Below are 17,380 nucleotides of genomic sequence, written 5' to 3'. Positions count from 1 at the left end.
AACCTTCTGGTGAGATCACTGGTTACATTTACAAAGGTGATTTTTAAGTGTTTTATAATGAAATGTGTCAACATTAGGACGATGTGCATAACTCAGTGAATCAATATTTTCTAAAAGACCAATGCATAATGTTACAAAATCATGCACAGGTAAAAGGTCCATTCATAGTGCAAGATAGACTAATGGGTTTTAATGTAACAGAATACAAAAAGTTCATTAATTTTATTTCGGTTTTTGCATTTTGAGTAACTTAAGAAACATCGTTTGTAGAATTTTGGTGTAATATCGAAAAAGAATATTATAGTGTTACAGGGAAAGCTTTCTGTCTGCCCATTGAAGATTTGCTGAAAATGAACTGACAAAAGGCAGATTTCATTTTTTAAAAAAGGCGTAGGAAACTTAGTTAATGTGCATGGGGGGTGAGGGTGGGGAGGAAATCACAGGCGTGTGGTTACTAAATAACCCAGTGAAATCCGATGCTTATATACCCTTCTTCCTAGGGGAAGGGCAGATGGGAGGTGTAGGAGTAAATGATTTTCAGGGGAAATGAATGAGCCCAAAGAACTATGGCCCCAAAGAACCATGGCCTGGGACAAGTTTCTATGAGCTCTGAGGGAGGTGGCAGCAAGGTAAGGGGTGGAACTTCACTGTGAACAAACTTCTTTTATTATACAGAGAAGGTCCCAGGTAATCTCTTGGAGCTGCCCTCAGAAGAATAGATGAGAAGTTTGGGCATGGTATACTGGGTTTAGAGACTTTTAGTCTTTTCTCTGATGGTTAATCTTTCCTGATTATTTAATGAGATTCCTGGGGAGGGGGACGTAAGATAACCGCATTTTTTAAAGAAGTTTTCTCAGTGAGGTAAGGAGATTCTGGATGGAGTCCTTTCTGGTGCTTTGGGAAAGAAAGAATCAGAGAGACAGGGCATGGTGGCAGGATAGGGAGGGGAAGGTCAGAGAGAGACCTTGTTTCTGAACTTTATTTCTAGAGCCTTTCAGTTTTCTTTAACTCAAAGCACTCAGCATGCCAAAGTGTCATATTTTGGGGTATTATTTTTTTATGCCCCCAGAATATCCATAATTATCCAAAAAGGCTACTACAGTAATCCTCACTTTTCCAACTGCATATCTGTATGAGGCCAGATTTTTGTTACGTACTTCAAGCAAAACAATATATAGCAATAGACTGAATGCAGTAGCAGATATAAGATGACAGTCATATTCTATTAAGCTGTACCTTAAAGAGATCTTTTAAAATGCAAAACATTGCAAATTTTCTCACTAATTTTTTTATTTTGGAAAATATAATTTTTCATAAAAATGTGTTAACATGTTCCTGGATTATTGTTGTCATTTTAAAATGTTTGATTAATATTTAAATGTTTTATTCATTTAAATCTCTAATATTTAAATATAAATAAATCTAAGCCACATAAATAAAAGGTCTTTGGGATTATCAATAATTCTTGAGTGTAAAGGAGTCTGAAGATCAGAAAGTTTGAGAACCACTATTATAAAATAACCCTTTTACCCAACATACCAGCAATATAAATTTATTTACAGAAATGGAAAAAAGAAAAGGCTGAAAAAGACTTAACATAATGTTCTTGTCTTACTGCCTGGAGAACCATTGTTGACATATTTGTACAGTTTATTTTAGGCTTTATATACATTTTTGGTTTTGTTCATACTTTCTACAGAATTGGAATCATTCTGCAGATAGTTTTATAACCTTTTTTCAAATTTTAAGTAATAATTTTATCTTAGTTATTTTCTAATGTCATTAATTTTTTAAAAAATGTGTTTTAGTGACCTTATAATATTTTATTATATGACTGACTATGCTATAATTCATTTAATTTTTCCTCTACTATTGGACATTTAGGTTGTTTGTAATCTTGTCTAATATAAATAACTATTTGTAATTATTTAGATGGAACTCTGCTCTATTTTCAGACTTATTTCTTAAATACTCCTTTGCAATTTAGGCAAATACCCTATTGTTAACTCAAAGTATGATTTTATTTTGTTTTCAATCAGCTTATCCTTTCTGAAGAATCACATTTTAGGGAAAAAAATCAGCATTCTTCTCTATTTGCCTTATAGAAGTTATCGTTCTATGTGTGCAGTTTCATGTCCATTTTCAAGATGGCTCATATTGATTTCTTTTTAGACAGGAGAGAATGCTCAGTTTTTTTATTCCTGCTTAGGATTCAAGTAACTATGCCCAGTGCATACAAACTGCTCTTAAAACAGCTGAAACAAGGCCGGGCGCGGTGGCTCACTCCTGTAATCCTAGCACTCTGGGAGTCTGAGGCGGGTGGATTGCTCGAGACCAGCCTGAGCAAGAGCAAGACCCCATCTCTACTAAAAATAGAAAGAAATTATCTGGCCAACTAAAAATACATATATAGAAAAAATTAGCCGGGCATGGTGGTGCATGCCTGTAAGTCCCAGCTACTCGGGAGGCTGAGGCAGGAGGATTGCTCAAGCCCACGAGTTTGATGTTGCTGTGAGCTAGGCTGACGCCATGGCACTCACTCCAACCCGGGCAACAGAGCGAGACTCTGTCTCAAAAAAAAAAAAAAAAAAAAAAACAGCTGAAACAAGAGGCTTTTTTTTTTTTTTTGTAAAAGGAAGGTATCTTGATTGTATTTATGCAGTAAATTAGGCTGAGGAAAAAAATAGCTGATTGCCTTTTTCAATCAACTTTTATTTATTTATTTATTTATTTATTTATTTATTTTTTTTTTTTTTGAGACAGAGTCTCACTCTGTTGCCCGGGCTAGAGTCAGTGCCATGGCGTCAGCCTAGCTCACAGCAACCTCAAACTCCTGGGCTCGAGCAATCCTCCTGCCTCAGCCTCCCGAGTAGCTGGGACTACAGACATGTACCACCATGCCCGGCTAATTTTTTCTATGTATGTATATATATATATATATATATATGTTTTTAGCTGTCCGTATAATTTCTTTTCTATTTTTAATAGAGACGGAGTCTCGCTCTTGCTCAGGCTGGTCTCAAACTCCTGAGCTCAAACAATCCGCCCGCCTCAGCCTCTCAGAGTGCTAGGATTGCAGGCGTGAGCCACCGCGCCCGCCTTCAATCAACTTTTAATTATCAAAGGGCAGATGATCAAAATTGCAGATTAGTCATGGCCCTTATTTTGTTTCCAGTGTCTTCTCTTCAGTATTTCTTACCTTTTCTTTGTCTGCTGTCAAATACAAGCGTGATAAATAATGTCTGAGATATTTCCCATTAATGACTTTCACTTACTTCTAAAACTATAATGACAAACTGTCAGTGTATTTGAGAATGTAGATAGTCAAACTACTTAATTTTTTCCCTGACCCTTCTACCTCTATTTGGCAGACAGTCACCTCCAAAGTTACTTTCAAATCTAACTGTAGTTTAGCTTGTGTACACTCCTCAATTTGTCTATTAACTTTTCAACTCTCTCCTTCATTTTTGTAATCACTTAAAATGTAAATGTTAATGAAGTGGTAATAACTTTAAAAATAATTAGAATGATGTAGCACAGATATATCCTGTTTGGAAAGCTCTTTAAGTGAAAAAAGTTTAAATTGTATTTGAATAAGAAACAGTGTTTTTTTCTTTCCATTTCAAAATTTATTTTTATTTTTTAATTAATTGATTCATTTTTTTAGGACTAGAAAGAATTATCCAATGTTCACTGTGTCATTTCCCCAGGCTGGAATTTCACTGGACCACCAAAACATTGGAGGTATGTTTTTATGGGTAAAGTCATACAAAGAAAATTTATCTTTGCCTAAAAGTAGAAGGCTTAGTTAGATATGAATTTATTTACAACTAGGGTGGTCTACTGTACCTATCTTTTTTAAGAGATGGGGCCTTACTGTGTTCCCCAGGCTGGCCTCGAACTCCTGGACTCAAGCAATTAATTCTCCTGCCTCAGCCTCCTGAGTAGCTGGGACTACAGGCATGTACCACCGTACCCAGCTTACTATACATTTTTAAATATGAAATCAATGTTGCTGTTGGCTTTGGATCATGCTGTGTAGAATTGCTTATGAGAGCAGCAGCTCAGGTGCAATCAGTCAGTACCTGCTACTCCAAGTGTGATTTTGGAGCTGAAATTTGAAAATAATGTTTGTTTCCTCTGTTCATAACATTTTAAATATATATGTCAAGGCTTTCTTCACTAGCAGTCACATAGGCCTTGGTGTTGCCTTGGCCAAATACAACTTAAAGCATTTTGGGGCAAAACATTACCTTTGTGAAGTTTAAGGTGTTTTCTTATAACAGTAAAGTCAGATAATTCACTGCTCAGGTTTGAATCATCTTGAGAGAAATAGTCCTGTGCCCCAACAACAAATCGGTAATCACTAACCCAGATCCTGTCACCTTGGTTGGTCCAAGAAGTTATTTGTTTTCTTTTGGTTCTGAGAGAATTTCTGTAATCCTGGGAAGGTGTCAAAATAAGTATTATTTTAATCTTAAGAAGGTATAGGAACAGGTGTAGAAATAAAGAAGAATGAATTATACCAAACATACTATTATTTTATAATTAGTGTAAAAGCAGTAATACATTTTATAACCATTGTATTTATGTGCACTTTGTCTTTTATATAAGATATTTGAAGTGGTAAAAAAATCATGTCAAAATGTTAGTGTAGATTGTTTAAGAGAGTTTAAGTTTGTAATCAATGTTTAAATGTTAAAGAAACAGTAATTTTCAAGTTTCCATGTCTTACATATAGAAGTTAAATAAATTGACCATTAAACAAGTATAAGTACAAATAGTAATTGATGTTCCTCTCCAAATACAAAAAGACTTTGTGATTTTTAAAAAGTCGAATTAGTATCAAACAGCCTACTATAATTCAGACTGTGCCAAATAAATCCTTCAAATTTAGTAGAAACCTATTTAGCACCTTTTGTAAGATACAGTTATAGATAAACCAAAAGAGTCATGTTTATAAAGCTATGGAGGTGCCATTATAGAGGCTGAAGTCCTTTTTGCAAGGATGTCTTGAAAAATTTGAGACAAAGATGTCACAGGTGATATCATGCCTTTGGCATTCCTTTTTCTCCCTTCGGTTTTGACCATGCTGACAGGCGTCATCAGTGGTTACACAGAAGATCCATTCCCATTTTTCTCATACCTAATCCTAGAATTTATTAAAAACAAAACAAAACAAACAAACAAGGATTTCACTATGTCCCATATTTCCCATAGCTCCAACCTCGTGCCCATTTGGCCCTCTGAGAGCCATTAATGCCTCTTGGTGCTTGGTATCCATGTGCTGTTACCACTCCTCCTTGAACTTCTGAGTCACAAGTCTTATTGGCTGTTCCTTTACAAGTGTTTCATGCATTAGGATTATTGCTTTGTGGTATTTCTTGCTGCCCTAAAGCTGCTATGACTAGAGACCAGTAGATTTGGTACTTCATTGCAGCTCCCTCTTGCCTTTACTCCTTTCAGAGTGTTGATAACAAGCTCATTTTATTATAATCCTGGACATTAGGTTAAAGTCACATGTAAGTAAACTATTAAATTATTAGCTTTTATAGCTGACTCAATTCTAATACAGTTTGTCTTCTCTCTCCCAGTTCAAAGGGTAATTCTAACCAACCTGTAGAAAGATAAAAATAAGCAAACTATTTTAAACAAATACAATAGCATTGGCTTTAAAATGCTTGGGTGTAAGTTAAAGGTTATGTGTAAGTTAGAACTTAGCTCCTCTGTTCATTTCATTGCATTTGACCCTTTAGAATTATTTTTCATACATACCATTACATTTTGTCTCTCTCAAGTGATAAGTAGAAAATGTACAAAACCGTTTAATAATTTATTAAAGGATAGATAAGAATTCAAGAAGAATTCTTTTTGTATTTGTAAAAACTTTTAAGTAAAATAGTTAGAAAAGATAATTCTTTCTAATTGTATTTATTTTTAATACAGTAATCAAATTACTATAAAATATTTTATTAATGTATCAAATTTTAAAAGTAGTAACTTGGCATAAAAGAATGATCATTTTGATGATAAGGTTGTTAAAGACGACATGGGAGAAGACGTCTATAAGGGTTCTTTCTTTACAACTCAGAAAAGAAAGAAGAAGGTGAAATCTTTTTCTCTGTTTTTGAATTCTAAGCCCCCAAGAATCTGAAAGTTTATTTTTAAAAAACTTCTTGCAAAGCTACTTGAAGATATATCTATTGTTTTAAAATGTTTCTTTCATTGGTATTAAAATTATAAGCAACTAGAGATACAAAATTTTAAACAAGATACAGATAGTATATCATCACTGCTTGGCACAAAGGATTCTAAAGCAAGGATAAGAAATTATTTATTCTTACAACTTTTTGCTCATCATCCTGTGAGGGAGTGGAATGCCATGATTTTAACCCGCCTAGTTGATTTTCATGGCTTTTCATCATCAAATGGCAAAGGTGAAATGAGGAAAAAAGAAAAGGTTTTTAGAGGATGTGCAGCTCAGCTCAGCAAGTATGTGTGTTTATGCTTATTTTTTTCCCCTGAAAAACCTGTCTGGCTTGTGAGGATGGATTCTGAGGTTCAGCAGATAATTATTGCTCTTACTGTAGCTATGTAGATATTACCTAATCAAAAGAAACCATAAGAATGACTCAGACAAATGCTTGAAATGCCAGTAAGTCCTGAACTCCTACCCACGTATGTCAGAATACCTGGGTCTTGATGGTAAAAGTAGAAGGCAAAAGGAGTGGAATAGGAGAAATATTTTCTTTTTTTTCAGCCTAACTTGATGTAAATTGCTTTCTGCCAGCTAGCTCAGAGTGAGTGGGGTAAGAGTGGATAGTGAAGTTGAAGTCACAGAGGCAAGGCAGCAGTCCTCCATATTCTCTAGGATGTTCTCCTGGTTCCTTTTGGCCCATACGTGGGGTGTTCCTTTTCATGCCTAACTCCATACAGCATGAATTCATTTAAGCTTCTTACCTGTAATAGAAGAGATAACGACATTGAGAAAGTGAATACAATTTTTCCTTATGTAGTTACAAATACTAAGAATAATTCAGCCAAAATAGTTAGGTTGGGTTTTAGTTAAAATAATTTCAAATATTTACAGTTTTGTTTGGGTCCATATAAAATATTTTTTTAAGAAATGTAGGAATTTTATAATTTCATTGCCAAAATATTAATATTAGTATTTTTATATCAATAAATTTATATAATATTTATAAAATACTTGTGTCATTTGATGTCTGAGGGAGTTCAAGTTATATGATTATGAAATACTGACTGAGAAGGGGGTATGTTTTTAGTGCTTTAATAAAACTGGAATGAAAACATTATTCTTTTCTAGGGCCTGAGGCTGAAAATCCTGAAGTTTTGTCACACCTAGAAAAGGTTGGTCTGTATAATGGTGATTAACCATAGATCATGGATTTAGATTTTTAAAATTATGTGGATTAAAGTACCAAGTTCGTTTAGACTCTCCTCTAGGCAGGAATATGACTAAACCATTTCAATAGACAGAAATCTATTCTTATCTAATCGCCTCTTCCAGTATTTATTCTTCCTTGTCTCTAATAAAATATTGCTTGATTTGTACTTTTTATCCAGCATTGTCTCTTATTCTTTATCTAGAGAAGAGATATATATTAATAACTTGTTATCAAACTAGTTCCTGAGATGATATAGCAAAATTTCTTCTGTTTGATTTGTCTGTTACCCTAGTTCCTTTAATATTTTGTGCTATATATTGCTTTCCCATCTTCTAGTTGCTAATCAGTATCAAGTGCCTGCTTTGGCTTTGCTTTCTATTTGTTGCCGTGGGGAATCAGAGGACCAAAGACTGGCTGTGCCCACAGTGGACTCACACTCTCCTTAGGGATGCCAAGCAATCAAAGACCTCCCCAGGCCAGCCCTACCATAACTATACCTTACTTCATCTCAGCTGTACCTTATACATTCCCACCTCCATGCTTTTGCTCAAGCAGGAGCCAGGGGCAGGGGAAAGAGCATAAAATGTGGAACCAGATAGGTCTAGGTTCCAAGGATAATTCTTGTTTACATCTATAAAATACCAACAATGATATCTGTTTCACAGTGTTATTGTGAAGACTGAGCAATGATGGTTCATGGTGTTTGACACCTAGTTGGTACTTAATAAATATGTGTTCCTCCATTCACTCTTTCACAAATGTTTAATATCTGGCTCAAGTCCTTTCTCTTCTGTGGATCTATTTCAGATGACTCTGGTGATCTTGACCAAAGTAATTGCTCCCTCTCTAGCATTCATTATTCAGTGACTATATCAGTATTTCCTGACCAGTTGTACCATATGACACTAATAGATCTTCTGAGAAAAAGGATTTGTTGGATAAAAAAGTTTGGAGAACACTGTGTCCTAAAGTCTCCTCAGAGATTTACAATGCACATACTCGGAAAAGTCCTGTGCCAAAGTAAATTGTTTAACTTTGTTTGAGCAAGCGTTTGACCAAGCATTTTTCAAACAATCATGAAAATCATTCCTTCCATTTTTCCCCTCCCCAGAAAATTTATTCTTGCAAGACACTAGGCTCTATGGAACTGATTAATATATAATGGTTTATGCTATACATTTGATTTCATAAATGTTTTGTGACATTATTTGTATTCTAGTTAATGTCTCGGGTATTTACGCCTTGAATCTTCAGTTACAAATTTAAGTTCCTTTAGGACAAAGCCCATTGTACACACTTTATTACATCTAGTGCCTTGAATTTAGTAGACATAAGGACTTCAAATAGGAGGAAGACCTTGAGCTGAGACTTACAGAATGGATAGGATATGGTTCTTAAATTTCTTCCAAATTCCTTTTGTCTTTCTGAACAAATTATAGTTAGCACTACTAATAAACAAATATATCCTCTTAAGCTTGTATGCTATATATAGATAAATGGTGGCAGGTAGAAAAAGACAGGAAGAAGAATAAAATGGTTTTCACTTCTCTTATTCAAATCCGATCAGAATATTAGAAGGCTTACAAATTACCACGTATCCCGTCAAAGAGGAGGTGTATTTGATTTTTGGAAAAAGCTGAAGTCATTGAAACCTATTCTTTTATTTAAGGTCAATCAAATTAACAATTTTTTAATGTCGGAAAAAATTTCAGTGTCTTTGATGCACATTATTTTCTTGAATGGCTTATAAACTGATTGTGAAAGCAATTTCAAAAAGAAGGATTTTAACAATATTTTGAGCATTGGAAACATTGTGAGAACAGGTATAAACTATTAAGGTGATATATTTGAAAAGTAATAGTCATTTAGAAATGTTAAGTTTTGTGTTTTTTGTTTAAAATAACCACAACCCAGAGCCATTAATTTATAGCCAGGGCTTATAATATTAACACAAAACTGTCCCCTCATTTCTCCTCTTTTTTCCTTGGACCTCCTGTTCTTTGGCTTTTTTGTTTCACATTTACTTATTCATACAAAGGTGGGAAATAAAAAGAAGATGAAATGACACCAATTTTATTCCTGGTGAATAATCTTTATAAAATGAAATAGAAATTTTTGGCAAAGGAAAATTTTATAACTGTTAAAAGGTGTGAAGTTTTGAGATCATCTGTTAATTTAACTATTCATGCCATCTCTGCCTCTTCTGTTAGCAGAGATAATTTAAACTTAGTGGAACGATTTGCCATCTGTAATTATGGTCCAGCCAATTTTACCCTTGGTCCACTATTAAACGTTTAACCACATGTTCAGTAATTAGTGATTTGGCATAAGAAAGAAGTAAAAAGTGTTGTTTTATTTATGGAAGGGGAGAAATGTTGATAAAAATTTCGAGGGTAACTTATAAATAAGATAAACTGTAAAACTATAAAATTTTCATTTTAAGTACTTCATTGGATATGCTGTAATGATGTAATTTCTATTTGGAATACACAGGACCTAAGTGAAGATAGAGATTCCGTTGAAGTTAGCCTCCTTTCAGGTACTGCTGTTACGGTACCTGAGGTGGTTGCTATAAAGGAGAAATCACGAATAGCACCAGAGAAGGTCTTACCAGCACCAAGTACATTTTCTGAGACTGGAAAGGAAGTCACATTGACCATGACTTCTGAAGAAACTAAGGATGAAGAAAGCTCTCTTGAAACTTTTGTGTCTACCATAGAAAGGTTATTGACATCACCAGAAAGCACCCAGGAGGAAAGATTGTTTGAAATAATCAATGATTTTGATGATAAAGAGTTGATGAACCCATTGAGTGGCTCTCCGAGTTCCATATCAATACCTTTGAATGCCTTGTCAGCATGTCATAGAGAATTACTAGAAAATACAAAGGATGATGCATTGCCAGCTGAATTATTGGCAGCCCTGAACACACTGTCAGAAGCCACAATGAAACCCATCTGTCATGGAAAAGAGGGAGGCAGCATTATCAATGCTGGCAATGAATGTTTGGAAGTGGGGTTCAATATGTCTCGGACCAATGAAGATGATAAACAAATAGCAAAGGTGAATTTTTAGTCTATTTGTTCTACTCCATTTTAGCAAGGTTCCACATTAGCTAAGCTTCAGGACAAACATCTGTCAGTGGAGCAAGTAGGTACAAATATGAGTCTATGATTTTGCCTTTTATAGTAACATTTAACACATTTTCATTGAGTTAAATTAAAATCTTCTACCTAATATAAATACCCAGAAGATAACTTTGTGACTTTGAGGCATACAGTGATCTTTTTGGAAATTCCTGGGGTAGAGATTTCAAGGAGTTAGGAAGTTATAATGGATAGATTTTTTTTCCCCAACAGACCTGAGAAGACATATCATTAGATTGCTTGAATATAGGAAGGAAAGAGTTCTTTACCAGAATTTTCTGTTAGCTCAGAAAATCACTATGTCTACCTGGGTGCACAGTAGAGATGGGGTAGCCCACATTTATTTAGAGTTGGACATGGAATATATGCAATTGGGCTACTAGGGGAAGGAAAAAAATTATGCCTAGCTTAAGCAGAACCTTGCCTTTTATGTCTGAAAATACTGTCAGGTAGCTAAACTGTTGGAGTTTAGAATTCTTACAGTATTATGGCTGTATGCCCTGTAACGCCCTACTAGTCACCAAGTTCCTTTTTTTTTTTTTTTTTGAGACAGAGTCTCGCTTTGTTGCCCGGGCTAGAGTGAGTGCCGTGGTGTCAGCCTAGCTCACAGCAACCTCAAACTCCTGGGTTTAAGCAATCCTACTGCCTCAGCCTCCCGAGTAGCTGGGACTACAGACATGCGCCACCAGGCCCGGCTAATTTTTTTTTGTATATATATTTTTAGTTGTCCAGATAATTTTTATTTCTATTTTTAGTAGAGACAGGGTCTCGCTCAGGCTGGTCTCGAACTCCTGACCTCAAGCGATCCACCCGCCTCGGCCTCCCAGAGTGCTAGGATTACAGGTGTGAGCCACCGCGCCCGGCCAAGTTCCTTTTTTATGTTGACATAATCCTCACTGGTTTTTTTTTTCCTAATCTCAATTAAAAATTTAAACAATTATAGAATTACATAACAATATAGTAATAAAAAGTCCTCCACAATTCCACTCTTTAGAGATAATCACTGTTAACAGTTTGGTGTATCTGTCTCCAATTATTACTATCATATTCTATATAAGTTTATTTCATACAAATGGGATTATGTTATACATAATGCTTTGCATCTTATTTTATAAATGTAATAATGTATCTTGGTTATCTTTGAATGTCAGCAAATGTAGCTCTACTTAAGTCTTTTAATTTGCTGACTAGTTTTCCACTGTATGAATATCTTGTAATTTATTTATTTAACCATTATTGATGGTCATTTGGATTGTTTTCTTTCTTTTCTACTTTTCTTTTGGCCATTACAAAAATGTTCTTAGGAATACCTTGGGAAGATTTAGATAACATAATGCTGAGCTCATGTTGCATCACGTACACCTGGAATAATACTTCCTGCAGTTCTGCTCAACAAATCTCAAAACCGACAAATAGGGTAAAAAAAAAAATCCAGAAAAAGAGAAACTAATTACGGAGATAGCGTATAAAGATTAAACATTCCATTGTTTTAATATGGAAGGAGGGAATATGAGTAAAGTGTAGGAAATTATGACTGATATTGATAAAGTGAGCACAAACTTAGCAATACTCCAAAAGAAAAGAAAAAAGAAACCCTTTTAAAAGTAGAAATTAGACTGACTTAGAACACATCAAGTCAAATACTCTTACTCAGCTGTAATAAAATACAGAACTGGTTACCTTGAGAAGCTTTGCAAACTGGATATGTAAATAAGCTCAAGAAAGGTTTAGATGATGTGTATAAAGCATAAATATTCTCATGGAAGTTAAATCTATAATGAATTATTAAGGGAAAGTTAGAGCAATTCATGATATACTGTTAACCTTTTAGAATCAATGTAATGGGGGTTATGTTCTGTCTATCCTGTTCCACAAAATATCACTTACTGCTGCTGTCAGATAACAAGATACTAGGCGGAATAGACCAATGATCTGGCCCACTGTGACATTTCTAATGTTGTATGGGTCTCTCATCATTCTACATTTACTATTTCCTGCAAAATTAAAGTGCCCAGAGTGACCATAGGCTTGCTCTTGAATTTTAAGGATAAATATTGATCAAAATCATTTTTATCTATGCTTTTCTTATCTTAAGCTTTTAAATCTGCAATGTCCTTTATTACATTAATTATATAAAATTTTTCATTATGTTCACATATGTCTAATGAATTTTTGTACTTTCATCCTATAAGAGACATTTTAGTTTAATCAAAGGACAATATAACATTTAATTTCTTCTAGTTTTAATTTTTTGGTCATGTTGTAATTAATTATTTATGGATGTATTTCTATCTTTGCAGACCCTAGAAGACCCAGATTCATTTGGATTGCAAACTTTGGCTCATCAAAATGTCACATCTTGTGAACCACTAAATAATAAGGGAAATTCAAATTTAGTGGAAAATAGCTCTGACCAGAAAACTACATGTGTGTTAAGGAGATCATCCAGACTGGGAAAACTGAAAGTAAGCCGAGATGCAAAGAACACAGATGACATGTGTAAGATGCCAGAAAAGATTTTGCCAAAAATCCTTAGCTGTGAGAATCTAACAAATAGTAGCTCTTCAACTGCGAATTTCAGGTATGCTACCAAATTATGTTTCTCGCCAGGTATGCAGCAGACCTTGTAGATAATGATATGCTTGGGGATGTTAGGGTCAGTACACAGTTACCCAAAAGTAAAAAGCTTTAGTTTTATTTTGCTGGGTTTTTTTTATTTTACAGTTTTTGGTCAGTGCCATACCATATAGCAAGCTTTTTCCTTACAAAAGGCCTGCCTTTTGAATAGGTGAATAGAGTGGATAGTAGCATGCCAACTTGAGTGTTGAGGGGCAGAAGACTCAGAATACTCACATGCTTGTAGGTAACCACCCCTAGAGAAGAGAAACCTATAAGTGGTACAAAGAAAAGGCTAAAAGCCATGATGGCTGGCATGTCTGTCACAGAATTATCTGCAGTTTACTCAGGAGCCATCTCCATATTTAAAACTTCCATGCCATTTGAGAATAGTTCAGTAAAATAGCTTTGAGTTTTAAAATTTTAGTCAAAATTTGGTATGATTCTCTGTGAATGCTTGTAGAAAATATTATAGTAATTTTATAATACATTATTTTTCAAGAATGCAGGATCCTGCTTTAATGATTGAAGCTAAAGGGAAGAATATGCATTCATCCAGATTCAAGAGTGGGGAACAGGTCAGGAAAAATAAAAAACTTACAGGAAAAAATGGTGAGGCATATTTTGAATATTTTTCTATTTCTTTAAGTAATTTTCAGAAACAGAATTTTGGTAGAAAGGATTCAGAGATTATCTATCTCAACTTTCTCATTTTACTAATGAGGAAACTGAAGTTCAGCTAAGGATTAACTGAGGTTAAGGATTTTTCCTACCATCAAACAACTCATTAGTAGCATAACTGAGATTTGATTCTGAACTTCTGATTCATAGGCTGGTATTTTTTCTATATTTCTACTTTGAAAAGAGTAGTTACAGAACTGTTTTAAAATTTAGATGTGTGACCCACCTAGCATAAGGCTATGAGAAAGCATACCAAGAGGCATAGAGGAAAGGACAAGGCAAAATTATTATGATTCTTAGATCTTATTCATGTATTCCTTTTCAACCCAAAAGATTGAACTAAAAAACTGTGAAACAGTAAAAGAATCTATTATAGAAACACTGGTTGAAAAATAATAGTTAGTGGAGCAATTAGCAAAATTGAAATATGGATTGTAGATATAAATAATATTGTATCAGTATTAAGTTTTCTCAGTTTGAAAATACTGTAGTTATATAAGAGTATGTCCTTGTTTTTAGAAATATGCACTTAAGTAATAGTAAAAGGGTATAATTTATAAAAGTATTAATACATACATATGTGTCTGAGTGTGTATGTACATATAAAGAGGGAAAACGAATGATTTAAAGTCATGACAAATAGAACAAGGGGTATCTTCTTTGTTCTAATTTTACAACTTTCCTATAGGTATGAAATTATTTCAAAACAAAAAGTTTTAAAAATTCAATAAACTGAAGACAAAAATTAATAACTTATATATTTAAGCATTAACTTGTTAGAAAACACAAGAAATGATCTCATTTATAATTCTTACAGAAGAAAGAAAATACCTACTTATATAACTAAGAAGAAATATACCATACGTAAGAAGAGAGTTTAAAAACTCTGCCGAGAGACAAAAAAAGACAAGTAAATGAAAAGAAGAAACTTGTTCTTGACTAGATTCAGCATTGTAGAAAACTTCTCCCTAAAATTACTCTATAAATGCATGAGATCTCAATCAGAAACAGATTTTCTCTATTTGTTAATTGTTATTGTTTTATTTTCTTTTGCTTTACAGGGCTGGAGGGTAACTATGAGAAAGTTACAAAATGATACTAATATCACCTGGAAAAGTAAATATAAAAGACTAGCCAAGAAAATTCTGAAAAATAAAAAGCAAAGGGAGAGTAGAGTGGCAGATCCTGTTCTATATAATATGAAAGTATGTTAGAAAGCTGTAGAAATTAAAGTCATTTGGCATTGGCACAGGAATAGATATATCAATGAAACAGAATAGAGAGTTCAGGTGTAGAAGCCAGATACAATGGGAATATGAGACAGATATGTGATAAAGATGACATTTCAAATAAAAGAAAGATTAAGCAATAAATAGTGAAAAACACAAAATTGGATCCCTATAACATTTCTTATACTAACTTTAATTCCTGGTTGATCAAAGATTTAAATGAAAAAAAGTTCTAGAAGAAAACATAAGTGAATCTTTTTATAATCTTGGTGTGTAAAAAGTCTTTTTTAAAGAATGATTTAAACCCAGAAGCCGAGAGGGAAAAGAATGACAAAATTGACTGTATACCTTTTTAAAAAATTGTATAGAAATATACCCTAAAGAAAATCAAACATAAAACAAAGAAGAAACATTAGCAACATTTGACAAAGGGTTAATTGCATTAGCATGCGAAAAGCCCTTATGAAACAGTAAAGGTAAAGAACAAGATGTATATGTCTATGGCCTTGATGGTGGTAATGGGTACATACTTATCCCCAAGCTCATTGAATTGTATCCATTAAATAAGTATAACTTTCTTTATGTCAGATAATAATAATAAATTAAAAGTTTTCACACTGGGGGAAAGAAAGGAAAAGGAATGAGAATGGGTAAGGGACATGAACAAGCAGTTCACAGGAAAAAATATATATATATACACACACCTGAATCCCATCTTGTCAAGTTAGGACTTCAACATATGAGTTTTTGGAGAATGCAGTTCAGTCTGTTACACCTTCAGTAGTGAATTTCTATTAATTCCATACCTTTAAGGGAGAAATAATACCAGATCTACACAAAACTCTTCCAAAAATTGAAAATGAGGAAATACTTCCCGAGTCATTTTAATGAGGGCACCATTAAACTGGTACCCAAATCAAAGACATTATAAGAAGAGAAAACTAGACTAATATCTTTCATGAACATAGATATAAAAATTCTAAAAAAAATTGATCATATTCAATATTATTTATTAGATCATGACCAAGTGGTGTTTATTCCAGGAAGGCAAGTTTGGTTTTATACTTAAAAATCAATCACTATAATTCATTATATTAACAAGCTAAAAAGGAATATCTATATGATCATCTCAGTAGTTGCAGAGAAAGCATTTGACAGTACCTAACATCTATTTCTGGTGAAAACTCTCAGCAAACTAGGAATAGAGGGGGAACTTCCTCAACCTGAAAAAGGGCATCTACAAAAAACATACAGCTATCATACTTAATGGTGAAAGACTAAACGCTTTCCCCCAAGATCAGAAAATTACATAATTATAGCAGCAAATGCAACTAGCATAGACATATTTGGAATAAAACCTACTGATTCTAGGTAAGCATGCAACTTACCTGGTACGAGAAGAATGGTTTCTAGTCTAGTGTGTAGGAAGGTAGGCTCAAATGTTTAACAATTTGATTTGTTTTATAGTGGTACTGAACAGAGGGAGTCAAATAAAAGCAAAACAGTTAAATTGTGCTCCATTAAGAAAGTTGCTATAGTACTCAGTTACCTTTGTGAGGTTTTATGATGAGGCAGCTTAACTAGATCAAAACTGGAAAACCTGCCATTAAAGCTATTCTGAAATTAAGAAAATCCAAATAAACATTACCCCCAAATTGACAGAATTTGAGGAGCAGTACTCACCTAAATGAGGAGCTTCAGTATTTTAGGAAACATGGTGGAAAATTGATACTTGTTATGCATCATATGGAAAATTATTTATTTATGTTTTGAGACAGGGTCTTGCTCTGTCACCTGGGCTAGAGTGCAGTGGCATCATCATAGCACACTGCAACCTCAAACTCCTGGGCTCAAGTGATCCTCTTGCCTCAGCCTCCCAAGTAGCTGGGACTATAGGCGAGTGTCACCACACTTGGCTAAGTTTTCTATTTTTTGTAGAGATAGGGCCTCGCCCTTGCTTAGGCTGGTCTTGAACTACTGGCCTCAAACAGTCCTCCTGCCTTGGCCTCCCAAAGTGCTAGGATTACACACATGAGCTTACTGTGCCTGGCCCCTGGAAAATTGTTTTAATTGTGCATTTTCTGGCTTAGCAAATCAAAAATATTACACACATCAAGACCATGGTTCTTTACTTATTTTTAGCAAAGAAAAAAATTTAGCATTCCTTTTTCTGAACTTGCTGGGATTAGTTGTTGTATCTTTCTTTCTTTTTGTTTTTTTCTGAGACAGAGTCTCTCTCTGTCATCCCGGCTAGAGTGCAGTGGCATCATCATGGCTCACTGCAACCTCAAACTCCTGG

The 17,380-nt window shown here is 34.2% G+C and overlaps 1 protein-coding gene across 1 annotated transcript in view; it reads left to right on the top strand.

The window, feature by feature from the left end:
- Positions 1 to 17,380, top strand: part of ANKRD31 (ankyrin repeat domain 31) — a 105,136-nt gene that overhangs the window by 25,124 nt on the left and 62,632 nt on the right. Inside the window, exons 5-9 of the mRNA XM_045566407.1 lie at positions 3,668 to 3,744; positions 7,328 to 7,371; positions 9,903 to 10,472; positions 12,856 to 13,136; positions 13,674 to 13,783. Of these exons, the coding sequence (XP_045422363.1) occupies positions 3,668 to 3,744; positions 7,328 to 7,371; positions 9,903 to 10,472; positions 12,856 to 13,136; positions 13,674 to 13,783 (1,082 nt within the window). The remainder of the gene's footprint in view (positions 1 to 3,667; positions 3,745 to 7,327; positions 7,372 to 9,902; positions 10,473 to 12,855; positions 13,137 to 13,673; positions 13,784 to 17,380) is intronic.

The sequence above is a fragment of the Lemur catta genome, chromosome 12, assembly GCF_020740605.2.
Source record: "Lemur catta isolate mLemCat1 chromosome 12, mLemCat1.pri, whole genome shotgun sequence".
Taxonomy (NCBI): Eukaryota; Metazoa; Chordata; class Mammalia; order Primates; family Lemuridae; genus Lemur; species Lemur catta.
The sequence above is the reverse complement of the archived record's forward strand: the minus strand, read 5'-3'. Positions and strand labels throughout refer to the sequence as shown.